General features: G+C 45.9%; 1 protein-coding gene across 9 annotated transcripts in view; it reads left to right on the plus strand.

The window, feature by feature from the left end:
- TCN2 (transcobalamin 2) overlaps positions 1-16,927 on the plus strand; it is a 48,906-nt gene that overhangs the window by 22,926 nt on the left and 9,053 nt on the right. For 4 of the 9 annotated variants that reach the window (XM_057526013.1, XM_057526014.1, XM_057526011.1 and 1 more), the window contains 4 exons: positions 12,041-12,246; positions 12,549-12,759; positions 15,755-15,947; positions 16,687-16,844. In XM_057526013.1, coding sequence (XP_057381996.1) covers positions 12,696-12,759; positions 15,755-15,947; positions 16,687-16,844 — 415 coding nt within the window. In that variant the 5' untranslated portion in view covers positions 12,041-12,246; positions 12,549-12,695. The other 5 variants (XM_057526019.1, XM_057526016.1, XM_057526012.1 and 2 more) reach the window with 4 other exon arrangements.

Below are 16,927 nucleotides of genomic sequence, written 5' to 3' on the forward strand. Positions count from 1 at the left end.
GGTGAGATGTCTGTTCAGGTCTTTGGTCTATTTTTAAATTGGGTTGTTTGTTTTTGTATTGTTAAGTTTTAAGGGTTCTTTGGATAACCATCTTTTATCAGATATATCATTTGCAAATATTTTCTCCCACACTGTGGCTTGTCTTCTCATTCTCTTGACAGTGTCCTTAGCAGAGCAGAAGTGTTTTGTTTTTTTTTAATGAAGTCCAGCTTAGCAATCATTTCTTTTATAGACCATGCCTTTGATGTTATATCTTAAAAGTCATCACCTCTTCCAGAAGTTTTTTTTGTTTTGTCTCTTACATTTAGGTCCACTTTGAATTAGTTTTTTGTGAAAGGTAAAAGGTATATGCCTAGGATTAATTCTTTTTTTTTGATATATCCGATTGCTCCAGCACCTTTTGTTGAAATTACTGTCCTTTCTCTATTGTCAGTTGCCTTTGCTCCTTTGTCAAAATACCGGTTGACTATTTTTGCGGTAGTCTGTATCTGGGCTCTCTGTTCTGTTCTGTTGGTCAGTCTGTTGATTCTTTGACCAATAGTACACCATCTTGATTACTGCAGCTTTATTGTAAATCTGGAAATCAGGTAGTGTCAGTCCTCCAACTTTGTTCTTCTTCAGTGTTTTGTTGGTTATTCTGGTTTGTTTTGCCTTTCCACACGACCTTTAGGATCAATTTGTCAATATACACAAAATACCTTTTTTTTTTTTATTAAAAGATAGTTGATTTACAATGTTGTGTTAATTTCAGGTATACAGCACAGTGATTCAGTTTTATATATATATATATAAAACTGAATATATACGCACACACATATATATATGTGTGTGTGTGTATATATATATATATATTCTTTTTCAAACTCTTTTCCCTTATAGGTTATTACAAAGTATTGAGTATAGTTCCCTGTGCTATACAGTAGTTTCTTGTTGGTTATCTATTTTATATATAATAGTGTGTATCTGTTAATCCCATACTCTTGATTTATCCCTCCCCTTCCTTTGGGATTCTTTGAGGCATAGGTTTGAAGTACATTCTGAAAGAGATATCATTTTTTTCTGCCATGTACCAGGCTGGTTTTTAAAATATTATTTATAATAATAATAATAATAAATCACTTTTAGTCTTCATTATTATTGAAGGTCTTAACAGTGGGAATGGAAGCGCTCCCAGAAAGGCAGGAGCAACAACAGAGGAAGGTCCCTTGGCCACTGCCTGCTGTGACCTCAGTCAATTGTCCCCTCTGAGCCTCAGTTTCTTCATTAACAAACTGGAGGATAATGGAGCAGTTCTGAGGGCTAATTGAAAAAAATGTATGTCCATTGGCACACAGTGGCCACTCAGTTTTTATATCTTGAGTCAGAATCTGTTTCATGAACACAGATTGCGGGCCAGTTTCTTGACCTACTTGAATCTTCATAAAAACTCTCCCATGTGTGGGTATTGTTATGACCCCTTTAGAGATTAAAAAAAGGAGGCTGAGAAATTAACATGCCCAAGTCCACACAGAAGTAAAGGGCATATTTTGCGTCTGAGCTCAGTTGGTCAGATGCCAAGTGTCCTTCTAGCTCAGCTATTGCTGGCCGCACCGTGCAGCATACGGAATCTTAGTTCCCGCGACCGGGAATCGAACCCTTGCCTCCTGCAGTGGAAGCATGGAGTCCTAACCACTGGACCGCCAGGGAAGTCCCTAGCTCTGCCATTTCTGATCACCAGGACCTGGAGGCATTGCCTCTTCCACTGTTTCCCTGCCGATCCTCTTTCCTCGGCTACCTCCAGCCTTTACACATTCTGTTCCCTCTGCCTGGAACACTCTCCTTTGCTGGAGAAGTGGCCAAAGGAAAGGAAGATGAGTCCTATATTAACTTTGAAACTGGACCCAGACCTCTGCAAGAGTCGCCTGTAAATTCAAAACAGTTCCAAGGATCTGTCTGAGCAGCTCTCCTGGGACCTGCAAGTAGGAATCCAGTGTGTCCCTTCCTGAGGTCCTGTCAAGACCGTTAGCCTTTGAGGAGGGAGGGGGAATGCAGGGGAAAGAGGGGAAGGCTGTTGGACAGGATTACTCCAATCCTGCCACAGCATCATTTGATGTTTCCCAGCCTTGTGTTGGGGAGAAAGAATTTTCCTCTACCCTTCAAAGGTTCTTTTGGCTGGTCTGATGATCAAATTGACATGAGACAGAGTAGCAGGGGAAAATCAAATTTAATTTTGTCAGTACGAGAACCCCACACACATGAGAGGTTAAAGTTAGAAGGGTAAAAAGAGGTATTTATGCTATACTGAGCTAAGGAATGGGATAGGGACCTGGGGCTTCAACAGGAAGGAGGGCAATTCACAGGAACAAGACGCAAAAGAGCAGACATTTGGTAATTAGATGTTTGCCCTGCCATACAGATGGGTCACTCAGATAAGATTCATCTCTGGTAATAATTCTCATTTAGGGAGAGACTTCCAATTTAAATTCTTCCAGGTAGTTAAGGGAGGGACAGATGTTTCTCTTGAGCCCACAGGGTCTTGATTTCCTTTAGCTCAAAAGAATCCATATGCCATGGCGTGTCTGGGGGAGGCTGGAGCTGAACCTCTTCAGTTGCATGGCTTAAGATGGTCCAACAGTCTTGTGTTACATGCAAGGCTCTTTTCTCTTACTTAGCTGGAATCCAGATCCTTAGAATTTGGAAACTTGCTAAGTGGACACTGACTGTTCCCTGTAACATTCTTTCCTGGATTTTGACAGGTAGTTATTGATAAGAGCTGAAAGTGTAAGAGCTCGAACCACACACTAGGCACCGTGCTAAGCATTTTATAAGCATTCTCATTTGATCCTCATGAGAAACCTATGAGCACGGTGCCACACGCCCATTTTACAAGAAACAGGCTTAGAAAGGGTGTCTTGCCAAAGGTCACAGAGGCAAGACTAGAGTCCAGGTCTGTGGGATGACCCCTTTTTTGGTGTTGCTGTTGAGATTTAATAATTTTTTTTTTTTTGCCTTATCAAGGACATTTTTTTTTTTAAGGATCACAAATCCTGCTTTCTTTTTTTTTTTAATTAATTAATTTATTTATTTATTTTTGGCTGTGTTGGGTCTTCGTTTCTGTGCGAGGGCTTTCTCTAGTTGCGGCAAGCGGGGGCCACTCTTCATCGCGGTGCACGGGCCTCTCACTATCGTGGCCTCTCTTGTTGCGGAGCACAGGCTCCAGACACACAGGCTCAGTAGTTGTGGCTCACGGGCCTAGTTGCTCCGCAGCATGTGGGATCTTCCCAGACCAGGGCTTGAACCCGTGTCCCCTGCATTAGCAGGCAGATTCTCAACCACTGTGCCACCTGGGAAGCCCAAGGACATTCTTAAGTGAAACCAGCTTTTCCCCACCCCGGAGTGCACAGGGGTAAAGAATACAGTGACTACTAGTACAGTTTGGTGTCACTGCCTTGATTCCTGCTAAGGCACTAGCAGTTTTAGATGCCACTGCTTTACACCATTGCCGCAGACCGGCTGCAGAAAGCTAGAAGTTCCTGGAGGTAAGGGGTAAGGAACTGAAAAGCACCAGTATGGGATCAGAAGGGCCAAGACAACTGATGGTTGCAAGGCAAGTTTATTCAAAGAGCATGAATGTATATATAGGTTTAGTACGGGAACGAATATCAGACAATAAATCAGTAAACCTTGTATTTCCACATAATTCTATCGCCACTATCTATGCGCCACTATCTATGCGTCAGCATGCCTTATGGGCCATTCTTTGGAGATACAGACTTCCCCCTCAGGGCAGCACGTCCTTCTTCTGGGGAACAACCAGGGGCTCTTAGATCCAGAGCAGGCACCTGGAACGAAACTGGCCGCAAGCCATTTTCCTTTTTTACGCTCAATACCGCAGCGTCAGGAGTGCATACCAAGAAAGAGACAAGCAGTTCTCCAGAAAGCAGAAAGCTGAATAAGCTTACAGCTTGGGGGCCACCACATTTCCCCCCTTTTTATTATTTTTTAAAGCTTGATAATGTAGTTTTAAGCCATGAACATCCTGACGCAAGACAGCGAGGCGCCCCATTACAAATCTGACAACACAAGGTAATAAACCGATCACCAATAAAAGTAGTACACCAATTGATATCAGGCCCGAGACCCCTCCATGAATCCATTGTATCGGATTTAGCCATTGTAGTTGATCTAATAATCCTTGAATCAAATTCTGGGGTCCATCTTCGTCCAGGTGGGCCTCTTGAATAGCTTGTATTTCGGCATTTAACTTTTGAATATCAAGGCTAATGTGTCCATCAGTCCATACACTTAATATATGCATTTTAACTTTTTCCCAATCCCATTGTGAATCATTATATAAATGTTGAGTTACACAAATCCAGGTATATTTGGCATGACAGATCAAACGCATTTTTAATTTTAAAGCCATAACTTGATCCCCTATTCCTATTAGAACATTTTTTAATTCATCTACTTCCGTTTTTAGTTGGATATCAATATGACTTTGTAGGGCTAATGCTACACTAGTATTTTTAGATAACTGATTAACATAATGAGCCTGGTGAATAGTTTGTGAAAGAGCAATCCCAGCAGTGGCCGCAGTTAACTTAGCAGTTAAAGCTGCTAAGGCTAGGATTGCACATATTAGAACACCAATAAATCTCTTTGGTCGTTTTAATGCTTTAGGCAATTCCAGCCAGGCTTGCATGCCAGTGTTATGATACCATGGTTCAGACAAATTAACAGGTAACATTATATAAGAAGGTTGCTTCATAATCATAACAGATGCAGATCCTTTAACGGGCAAAACACAACTACTAAAGATACAATTAACACAAGTAATATTATAACCTATAGGATTCATAGTGTTTTCTACAATTAAATCTCCAATCAATAAAGCATAAGGAGGAGCGACGCAAGTAATCACCGGTCTATAAGAAAAGGATAAGGCAAGTTTCCAGAATTCCCATTGCTTGTAAAACACAAGGCTGTTATTATTAACGGGGACAGAAGAAACTAGTATGGTGCCATTATCATAATCTAAAGTACACCAGACAGAGGCTTTAGTCCATGTATCATTACAAACAGGAAAATCAGACTGCGGGAATTCAGAAGCCATAAAAGCAGGAAATTGTAGTCCTGTGACAGTCTTCACGACCGTAATTTGATGTCCAGCTAATAACGTCCCTTGATTACCCATGGTAGTTTCAATACACAAATAATGTCCAGTATCTTTAATCCTCAAGCGATATATGCATAGAGAATGATCCAACGAAGTATTAGAAGCAAGCTTAGTTACTCTAGCATTCGTGTGAATGGGAACGTTATCCTTATACCAAAATACAAAGGTGGATAAATCTCCTCATCTAGAAACAGTCTGTTTGCAAGGAAGACATATTAGATCCCACAGCTTTATAATTTTTACGTAAATGAGTAAAAAATTGAGAATTTACAGTGGTTTGGTAAGAAATAGCATGTTCTAAAGCAACAGCCTTAACACAACCCGAATTGGTACTCATAGGACTTAAACAAACAGGGGGAGTATTAAACCAATTAGAGTAATTAACAGAAGTATTAGTAATAGGCAAATTTCCTAGCACTCTTCCAAAAGTAGAATCATTATAGAAAATTGGAAGGTCAGCTTCAGACCATGTAACAGGTTGTAATAAAGGAGGATCGGGTACATAAGCCCAATAAGATTTAGCCTCTATAGGTGGGGCTGCCAATACAGCTATCATGGCCAAAAAAAAGGTAAGAGGAGAGCGAGGATGAGCACTCTCCTCCATAATCCTACGTGCTTGAAATACTAAACATTGCAATATTGCAATTGATACCAAGTAATTTGATTTCGATCTCCCCTCGCCTCCCTGACAAGTTGTCTCCTACTCCGTCGCCGCATTCTTCTCGTCCGCCGGGGGAACCGGTTGGGGTGTGCTGTGGTCGATTGCGAGAGACTCAGGCGACGCATTCTTCGAGTCAGGGTGTTTATTGGTGATGGCATGATAATGTCGAACCAAGCGCTCCGGGAGCCACCGAGGAGAGTCTGCCTCCCTAGGGAAAACACAAACATGGCCTCGGCCCCATACTAAAACAGGGTCTGGTCCATGCCAAAGGTTAGTCATGGGATCTTTCCATTTAACAAGCGCTTTTTCAGGAGGGGTTCCAGAAAGACCTGTAAACAATCGTTCATAAGGCGTGTGACTAAATGCATCTAAAGTTAAAAAATTTAAAATAAATAAAGCATGATTAAGCATAATCTGAGGAGATCTATCATATTCCCCCTTTTTTATTTTTTGTAATGTAATTTTTAATTGTTGGTTGGCACGTTCTACAATACCTTGACCCTGAGGATTGTAGGGAATGCCTGTTTTATGTGAAATATGGAAAGTTGCACAAAAATTGGCAAAAGCTTTACTCGTATATCCTGGAGCATTATCTGTTTTTAAAGCTTTAGGAATTCCCATAGATGCAAAACAATGAAATAAATGAGTAATTACATATTTAGTAGATTCCCCAGCCAAAGGCGTAGCACATATAAAATTAGAGTAAGTATCAAACAGTTACATGAACAAATTGTAATTTACCAAAAGAGGGAATATGAGTAACATCCATTTGCCAAAGATGATGAGGGAGTAAACCCCGAGGATTGTCTCCAAATTGTGGAACAGGAAGGTGGGGTAAACAGCACCAGTATCTAATAACCCAGAAAAAGGCCTTCCATTTATTTTTAATACCAATTGTGGTCTTTCCCTACCAATTTGTTGAATCCAATAAACTGCATCAGAGGAACCGAAAGCCCCAGTTCCCCTTTTGTTATGTTGTAAAATTTTTCCTTCTGGTATGTATGGAATTAATAGAAGCTGAGCTATTCGCATACCAGGCGTGATAAGAAAAGATCCTTTTGATGTTTGAACCATAACCTTTAATTCCCCTTCATAATCAGCATCAATCACCCCAGGAATAATAGTTAAGCCTTTCATAGGCATACTACTTCTTCCAAGGATTATACCAACTGTTCCCTGGGGTAAAGGCCCAAAATTTCCCATAGGAAGGGCTTGGGGTCCCATATCTGAGGTTAATAAGAATTGGGTGGAGGCACAGAGGTCCAGTCCTGCACTATTTGGCGTGGCCCTTTGAAGGGAGGAGATTCCATTCCCTGAGGAACAAAGGTCTGAGCTGGAGGCGGTGGAGCAGGTTGTGGGGGGGTTATTGACATTGCTCCAATTGTTTGATGGGGCCGGAGCAGGCCCCTCCGGAAGTTTCCCAACAAGGGAGTTCCATCTTTATGAGTCACTGATCGACATTGTTTAGCCCAATGCCAACCTCTTTGACATCGGGGACAAATTGTGGGAGGAGGAGATTTACCTTGAGGCACAGAATTTACGATAGGCATATTAGGAGTATCAACAGTACAATTTTTTGCAAAATGACCTGGCTTCCCACATTTAAAACAGTTTTTACTTTTAGCATTTGGCCCAAATCCTGCCTTAGTTAGGGCTGCAGCTATAGCTGCTCCCTGTAAGATGATCCAATATCAGAACAAACTCGAATATAATCCTCTAAATTTCCTTTCTTTTTCCATGGACGTATAGCTGCCTGACAAATATTATTAGCATTTTCGAAAGCCAATTGTTTGACGATAATTGCTCCAGAAGGACCATCAGAAATAATTCTATTAACAGCCTGTAATAATCTGTCCACAAAATCAGCATAAGGTTCATCTGCCCCTTGCCTTATTTTAGCAAGGTCTTCAGTCCTAGTGGAGGCAGGTAAATGTTTCCATGCATGTAGAGCTATATGATTGATCTGAGCATAAGCCACAAAAGGGAAAGCTAATTGATCCTGTAATAACTGATGTTGTCCTTCCCCAATCAACATCTCATAATTTACTAGCACATTATGTGCAGTATTTCTTTCAGCTTGTTCAGCAGCCTTTTCATAATATTCTGATTTCCAAAGTAAATAGTCGTCATCAGTGAGACAAGCACGAGCAATAGATTTCCAGTCTGCTGGAGGCAATGCTTCTGTTGCAATAGTATCCAACATAGTAATAGTGAAAGGGGCTATAGGCCCATATTGTGCACAGGCTGCTTTTAAATCTTTCAAAACCTTAAAGGAGAGAGGCTGATATTCCCGATTATTTTGTTGTGGATTTTGAGGATTGGGTCGTTCCACCACCGGACAGCAGAATAAAGGATCCTCCCCTCTATTAAGAGCTCCCCGTACTGCTTGTTGTAAAGGACTGAGCTTAGGAGGGATAGGGACAGAGACATGTAATTGCTGTAACCGTGGAAGAATATTTTCATCAGGATATTTTTCAGCCTCATATTTGGCTTCTTCATCTGCTAGATCAAAAGAAAAGTCATCATCATCAAGTGAATTAACACTCTTTATCCTCGGTGGCAATGGAGGAGCAGTAGCTACTGCAGCAATATGTTCTACAGATTTAGCTGTTAATTTTGGAACTGAATCATAAATTGGATTAAAACAATCTCTTATTAAATTCCACAAGCTAAAAATGGAAACTGAAACAGAAGATGGTCCATGTGCTTCGTGATATTTAGATAACTCATCTCCTACACGAGTCCAAATTGCTAAGTCCACTGATCCTCCTTCAGGGAACCAAGGACAAGCATCATATACTAATTGCAAAAATTCCAGAAGTTGTGAGGTAGTTACCTTAATTCCACGGGCTTTTAACATTGAAAGCAAAACCTGAGCAAATAAATCACGCTCCTTAGAGCCCTTTTGTCCCATATTATTTTACTTCTGACTCTTTCTCGAGTTACCGTCTTAAAAACGAAATTATTGGGGCTTCCCAGGTGGCGCAGTGGTTGAGAATCTGCCTGCTAATGCAGGGGACACGGGTTCGGGCCCTGGTCTGGGAAGATCCCACGTGCCGCGGAGCAACTGGGCCCGTGAGCCACAACTGCTGAGCCTGCGCGTCTGGAGCCTGTGCTCCGCAACGGGAGAGGCCGCGGTGGTGAGAGGCCCGCGCACCGCGATGAAGAGAGGCCCCCGCTTGCCGCAACTGGGGAAAGCCCTCGCACAGAAACGAAGACCCAACACAGCCAAAAATAAATTAATTAATTAATTAAAAAAAAAAAAAAAAAACGAAATTATTTCTTGTGGCCACACTATCTCACTCGAGAGTTCTACTTACCTGAAATCTTCCGAAATGCCTCACACACTCAGGTCCCTGTTCGGGTGCCACTTGCCGCAGACCGGCTGCAGAAAGCTAGAAGTTCCTGGCGGTGAGGGGTAAGGAACTGAAAAGCACCAGTATGGGATCAGAAGGGCCAAGACAACTGATGGTTGCAAGGCAAGTTTATTCAAAGAGCATGAATGTATATATAGGTTTAGTACGGGAACGAATATCAGACAATAAATCAGTAAACCTTGTATTTCCACATAATTCTATCGCCACTATCTATGCGCCACTATCTATGCGTCAGCATGCCTTATGGGCCATGCTTTGGAGATACAGACTTCCCCCTCAGGGCAGCACGTCCTTCTTCTGGGGAACAACCAGGGGCTCTTAGATCCAGAGCAGGCACCTGGAACGAAACTGGCCGCAAGCCATTTTCCTTTTTTACGCTCAATACCGCAGCGTCAGGAGTGCATACCAAGAAAGAGACAAGCAGTTCTCCGGAAAGCAGAAAGCTGAATAAGCTTACAGCTTGGGGGCCACCACACACCATGAGTGCAAATACCCAAAAAGCGAACAAGGCAGATAATGTCTTAGTATTTTCTAAAGAAATTTTGAACTCACAGACCCCCTAAAAGGGTCTTGGAGGCCTCCAGGGATCCACAGATCACACTTTGAGAACAATCCTCTGGGTTATGGGACTATCAGGGATTTTCTGGTTTTTCTTTCCCTCTTCTTCCTCTACCTCCTTCTTCTCCCTTAACACGTTTTCTAATTTTTCATGCAATCCACATGTCTTACTTATATAATTTTTAAAATTTAAGATTAATTATGAACATCTTTCTACGTTAGATGGGCTCTAAGATTTTAATATATTTACATTTTTAATTAAGAAAATAAAAAAAAAGAAAATGGATATTCCATATGTAACGATACAGCCATGTATTTATTATATTCATTCTTCTCATGCCACCTTCACACATACAATTTTTTTCACTTCACCTTTCTTTTTTTTTTTAAATTGAAGTATGGTTGACGTACAATGTTATATAAGTTTCAGGTGTACAACATAGGGGTTCAAAATTTTTCAAGGTTATACTCCATTTATAGTTCTTATAAAATATTGGCTATATTCCCCGTGTTGTACCATATATCCTTGTTCATGCATAAAATTTAATTTTTTTCCTATTGGATTCTTTCTTAGGCTGTATCCTAGTCCAGTCATCCTGAGACCACCAAGAACAAATCTTTAGTCTGACAGTCAGCTCAGTTGATCCACTGCAATGAGGGGGAGGAACTGAGGGGGTCTGACTACACAGAGGGCAAGGCGATTACAGGATTTGGGTGAAGAATGGGGTTAGGTTAGGTGAAATGTAAACCAAGCAGTGCTTTTTTTTTTTTTTTTTTTTTTTGGCCATGCTACGTAGCATGTGGGATCTTAGTTCCCTGACCAGGGATCGAACCTGTGCCCCCTGCAGTGGAAATGTGGAGTCTTAACCACTGGACTGCCAGGGAAGTCCCAACCAAGCAGTATTTTGATAGGCTCAACACAGCACAGGGCTGCGTGAGAAGTGTCAGCTTCAGGTTTGGACAGCAAAGTATCCTGTGTAAGTGGAAACTACAAAGTTGAGACAGGCGTGGAACGTTGAGTCCAGGAATTCCATGCTGGGGCAACTTCTCTGTGTCAAAGTGACTTGGCGCCTCCGGGGTTGTTTCTTTCTTACTAACATAATTTCAGACAGCAAATTCCTGATAGTTTGTGATTGTAGGGGAAAAAAAGAAATCCCGGTAAAAAAGTACAAGTAATAGTCACTCACACAGCATGGTTATCAGGACACTTTACAGTTGTAACATGACCTTGGGAGAAATAATGTTTCCTGTTTACATTGCAGCTGGCTTTGTCCGTGCCTGTCTGGACAGGCAAACTTTTACCTGCTCATTCCAAGCTAATAGACCCCCAAACAGAAGTTCTGAACCAAATGATTTAGTCGTTTTTCTTTTTCACTTCCCCTGACCGCATTACCTAAAACAGTCCAGTTCCACCCCCAATCAGTCACTCTGTTTCTAATAGCTATGGAAATGCACCTCGTCCCCACTGGTCACTGCGGTACCTTCGAGTCCTCAGGGATCAGAGGTGACTCTCCCAAGGAAGCTGCTTCTCACCAGAGGCTGCTGTCCTGGAGGTGGCAGGAAACAGAATCATTGCCACCCGCCACAGGCAGAGGGTTGGGGAGCGGGGCAGTCCCATCTCAAACCAAGGCAGCTCCATTGCACACAAATTTCCAAGGCCCCCGTGGAAGTCTGAACCCAAGAATCTGCAGAAGATGGGCCTCTAGCTGGCATCCCTCCTTCCCTGGAACTTCACCTTGATGGGCCATGCCCAGCCTCCTTGCACTAGACGATCTAATTTTATATTTATAAGGTACTTCCGTAAACAGATGCACGTCTCTGTATTTACTTATGTCTGTATTTATTGGCTTGTGATAAGTCAGGCACAAAACAAGATTATCTTGAAAGAATGAACCGTGGCAATTTGCCATAAAATGATTGCAATAAAAATTTTATTTAGAAGTGATTAGAGATGTTTTAAGGTCATAACATCTTCACAAGTTGAGCTGGAAGGGAGCTTAATTAGAATGATCTTCTCCAACCCTTTCAGCTCACACAGGAGAAACTCTTTCAAACTCAGAGAAGTTAAGTCACCTGGCCAAGGTAACACAGCACCTCCAGAGCTAACTCTTGGACATAGATTCTCCTGTGGGGCTAGGCAGGTGGGGAATCCTTTGTTCTCTCTCTTCCTTGAAGAGATTTTTTTTTAGGTTACTTTCCTAGTACTGACAAGTGGCCCTGCTAACCGTGGCTTTGTGTCTCAGATGATTAAGTCTTGTTCGTTAAATGGATTTGTTTTGTCTCCAGGAGGCTCCCAGCTTTCTGGTTGGCTGAGAAAACTGGCCTGTCTGGTCCGGTTCGGCTGCACTCCACACCCCCCCACCCCCACCCCACCGCCGTGCGCGGGCCGGCAGAGAACAGCTGACTCCAGCCGCTGCTCATGTGACCGTCGCAGCTCCCAGTCCCAGGCCAGGGTGGACACTTTCAGGGGCTCCTTCTGGGAGGGGTACCAGGTAGGCACCCCAGCCCTGCCCGTCCACCGCTGGAACAGCCAAGGGGATACAGGACAGGAGTGGTCGGACAGACTTGGGCAGATCAGAAGTCAGACCCCCTGCGCTGGTCCAGGGCTCTTCGGGCAGCGGGGACAGAATGTGGTTGGCCTCGCAATGTCGCACACCACCCCTGCTTGCCCTCCCCCTCCCCCTGTCCCTGACCTCCAGGAAGGCCTGCTCTGCCCTGCCCTTCCTTCCTTTGTTCTTTGGCCTTCCTTTCCCCTCAGCTACAGACCTTTTCCCCTTTCTCTCTGCTGACTTAGCAGCGTGCCGCCGGGCGTGGAAGGATTAATCAGTGACAGGAAGCTGCCTCTTTCGGAGCAGTGACTGCTGTGGTCAGGAGAGCCTCCGCCAGCCCAGCCCTAGGAATCTGTCCTGCTCCCCGCCTGCTGCTTACCCCTGCTCCTGCCATGGGGTGCCTTGGGGCCCTCCTCTTCCTGCTTGGGGGCCTGGGAGCTCTTGCCCAGATCTGCGGTGAGTACCTGGATCTACTCCGTGCCTCTTGCCTGCTGGGTCCTTAGGAGAGAGGACCATCTTGTCCAAGCCCCTCATTATATAGCTGGAGAAACAGGCTCAGATGTGTGTGTGTGGCGGGAATAACTTAGCTGCCCCTCTGGGCTCCCACAGCAGTTTGGACTTAGCTGGACCTCAGCGTTGTAGCACATTGTATTGAGATGAATTGTATGTCTGACTCACCGCCAGACAAGATCACTTCCATCAATTCAGTCATTTGTTCATTTATTCATTCAATACACATTGATTGAGCCTTCTCTGTGCCAGGCACCATGTTAGGCTTTGGGGAAAGAACAAAGAGCAAGACAGGTCCCCCCGCCTCCCTCCTAGAGCTTCCGTTCTAGTGAAGGGGATGGCAGTCAAGAGACAAGTCAGTGCTGTGTCGGGGGCTGTGATGAGTGCCAAAGGAAGCCCAAGGCCTGGAGGGGGTGGGGAATGCCAATTCAGGGAGAAGGGGTGGGAAGGATTTCCAAGGACCAGGGGGTGATGCAGGAACTGAGACCCAAAAGAGGAAAAGGAGCTGGCAAGGAAAGGAGTGAGGGGCGGGCACCCCGGCAGAGGGAAAGCGAGCGTGTGGAGACCCTGGTGGGTCAGGGCGGTGGCAAGGCATTTGCTTTACATTCCATACAGGGGCCTGCCTGCTCTGGTGTCCCCGGAGTATCTCGGGAACTCTTGGGACCTGTCTGGGAGTTGGAGCGCACAAGCTCAGGGCTGCTCGTGCCCCGGAGCCCCATGGGAAGCAGAGGCAGGAAGGGAAGGTGGGCCGCCCGCCTCTCTTCATTCCTCCTCGTCCTCTGCCCACAGCTTTTCACTCTGCCTACACCAGCAGGGTCTCCTGTGACCCTTGGAGAAACCGAGAGGCAGGTTCAGTCGTGTGCAGGTGACACATGAAGCAGTCAAGGGTTGAAGGAGCCAGGTGACCTGCCCAAGGCGCCCCAGCTTTCCAGGGCTTTGCTGGACTCAGTTCTCAGAACTCCAGGTCACGGTCTTCCTTGGGCACCAGGAGCCTCCTGCCCGGCTTGTTCCACAAGTGCCACCAGACCCCTAAGCCCTTGGCTCTTGGTTCCTGTCCAGGCAGTCCCCAGGGGAGACCCGGCACCCTCAGTGGGTGTGAAGCTTTCAGCAGTTGGTCCATAGGCTTGACCCTGGACTGGGTTTGGGGGTGCAGCCCACTGCTGCTGGGCCATTTAGTCACCCCCAGTCTCATTCACTCATTGTAAAATGGGCTAAGAATGCTCCCCTGCCTTCCTCCTTGGTGTGATGCAAGGATCCCACCACCTGCTTTACCAGGTTCAAGCCCTGTGTGGCTGTGAAACTGACACAGATCTGCACTAGTGCCCATGCAGGGTGGGCTCCCGTCCTTCCCCTTGTCAAAGCCAGTCCTCAGCTGGCGGAGCTGGGCGGCCCCGTGAGCTGGAGGCCCTGAGGGGAGGGAGCTCGCCCAGGCTCACCTTTATTACCCCGGGTGAATCTTAGCAGCTCCTTCCTGCTAAGGAGGCTGAACTGTGTTTACCCACCTCTCTTTACAGCACCAGCTCCTCTTCCTATCACGCTAATCCCAGAGCTGACTCACTCGCTGGAGGTCAGAGCCCAGGGTGGGGGCAGGGCTCCCTCTCCAGTTTGAAGAAAAGGGAGAGGAAAAGAGAACTGTGGAGGGAGAGATAAGGAGAGAGACAGGCTGAGAGATGGAGAGAATGAAACAGATCCAGAGAGAGAGAGAGAGGGAAATTCCTACAGAAATGGGGGCAGACACACAGAAAAGCACTGAGAAAGAGAAAGGAAAAGAGAAACAGTCCCCTCCCCAGTTCCTTTGCTCCGTCCCCTGGGAGGGGCGGCCTGCCCAGCAGCTGGAGCCCCACAGCAACTGGGAGGCATTAAATGGGGAAAAGTCTAAAGTGGCTCCAAGGCCACCTACTCGCTCAGGTTCCCTCCCTGAGGGAGGAAAGCGCCAGTCAGCTGGAGCTGGGAAACACCCCTAAGGCTTCTGCTTCCCTCGTGGGTGGGTAAATCCCGAAGCACACAGATAAATGGTCGCAAAGGATGATGGCTTTCTAACAATTCACCTCACAATCTCAGGTCCTTTTCACCTAAACTGAGGGGGCAGGAACAGCGTTATTCTGAGATCTGCCCAGAGGAAGTTCACCAGGCAGCCCCAGTTAGCCAGTGGGCAGGCTGCAGTGTTTTTGTTTTTGTTTTTTTTTAAATTAGAATATAGTTGATTTACAATGTTGTGTTAGTTTCAGGTATACAGCAAAGTGAATCAGTTATACATATATATCCACTTTTTTTGAAGATTCTTTCCCCATATAGGTCATTACAGAGTATTGAGTAGAGTTCCCTGTGCTATACAATAGGTCCTTATTACTTATCTATTCTAGATACAGTAGTGTGTATATGTCAATCCCAGTCTCCTAATTTATCCGCCCCCCTTCACCCCTGGTAACCATAGGTTTGTTTTCTACATCTGTGACTCTATTTCTGTTTTAAAACTGGGTATGTAACTTGTTCCCAGTGTGGGTTGAAGTTTTTGTAAATGGGTGGAACACGCCCACAACTTTGGACTTCTGTTTCCTCTTTTGTGCAATGCAATGATGACAGTACCTACGTCACAGGGCTGGCCTGAGGACCGAGGGAGGTGGGGCGCAGTGCCTGGGGCACCCCACGCCGCTCAGCATCCAGTCTCTCTGTCACTCCTGATGGGCAGAGTGGCTGCCTGGCACCCGCGTCCTCTGCCCTGGGCCCATCACCTCTCCCTGGCCCACTCCGGCTGCTCTTTCAGGATACCGGCTTTTCCCCTGTTACCACTGCCTCTCGTTACAGTCGGACTCCCGCATACGAGTAGGGTGTGTGTCAGGTGACAGTAAGGTGGGGATGTTTATTCCCTGGAGAAGACCCTGGTAAGGTGTCGCTGGTGGCCTGGCCCTGCGACCTCACTTGGCCTGTTCTCTTTCCTAAGAAATAACAGAGGTGGACAGCACGCTGGTGGAGAGGCTGGGCCAGCGCCTCTTGCCCTGGATGGACCGGCTCTCCCCGGAGCAGCTGAACCCCAGTATCTACGTGGGCCTGCGCCTCTCCAGCCTGCAGGCTGGGGCCAAGGAGGCCCACTACCTGCACAGCCTCAAGCTCAGCTACCAGCAGAGCCTCCTGAGGTCTGGCCACGCTCTCTCTCCTCTTTTCCCCATGGCGTGCTCCACATCCTAAGAGACATGAGATCTGCGTTCCGGTTTGGGCCTATCACTGCTTTGTTGGGAGACCTTAGGGCAAGTTTCATCTCCTCTGGGCCTTTCTCCATCTGTGGAATGGGGTTGGTCTGACTAGATTGGAGATGCCAATCCGGGGCCCTTGGGCGGCTACTGTACCCTCCGGTACCTGAGGCAGACATTACTAATCCATGGCTGCACTCTTTCATACTGAGCCCAGCAGCAGTATCGGACTATCTGTGCTCCCTTTCCAGGGGGCATTAAGAGGAAGCCTGTTCTGAGGTCCAGCACTGGAGTCTGAATGAGAGGTGAAGGGTCAGGACCACCATGGAGCATCTCCTGCTTGGACTCCCTCTTGAGAAGTGGATGCAGGGCAGGGAGAGGAAAGAAAGGGGAGAGTGTATGGGTGAAGTGTGACCAAAATGGTGGGGCAAACAGGTCATTTGGATGCAAGAGCCCTCAGAGTTTGTCCTTGAGTTTAATTTCTCATCTTTATGAAATAAGCGTGACATACACAACTTACATAACTGACTACATCTGCTTTTGGCAGGTCTTGGAAACGTTCCAACTGCTAGGATTTTTTTCCGCTTCATAGTGGTGGTGGTGGGGCACCCCAAGCCAGGCTTACCAGGGTGGCACTTTCTCACTGAAGTGTTGTTAACTGGCGTTGTCCTATGTCTGCCTCCAGCAATGACAACAGTGACTCCGAGGCCAAGCCCTCCATGGGCCAGCTGGCCCTCTACCTGCTTGCTCTCCGGGCCAACTGCGAGTTTGTCGGAGGCCGCAAGGGGGGCAGGCTGGTCTCACAGCTGAAGCGGTTCCTGGAGGACGAGAAGGGGGCCATTGGTGAGGAGGCGAGGTCTGCTGGGGCGGGGGAGGGCGCATCAGACAACATTGTCTGGTGAAACGTCTACATCAGAACTTTGAGT

This window comes from Balaenoptera acutorostrata, chromosome 13 (genome assembly GCF_949987535.1).
Source record: "Balaenoptera acutorostrata chromosome 13, mBalAcu1.1, whole genome shotgun sequence".
Taxonomy (NCBI): Eukaryota; Metazoa; Chordata; class Mammalia; order Artiodactyla; family Balaenopteridae; genus Balaenoptera; species Balaenoptera acutorostrata.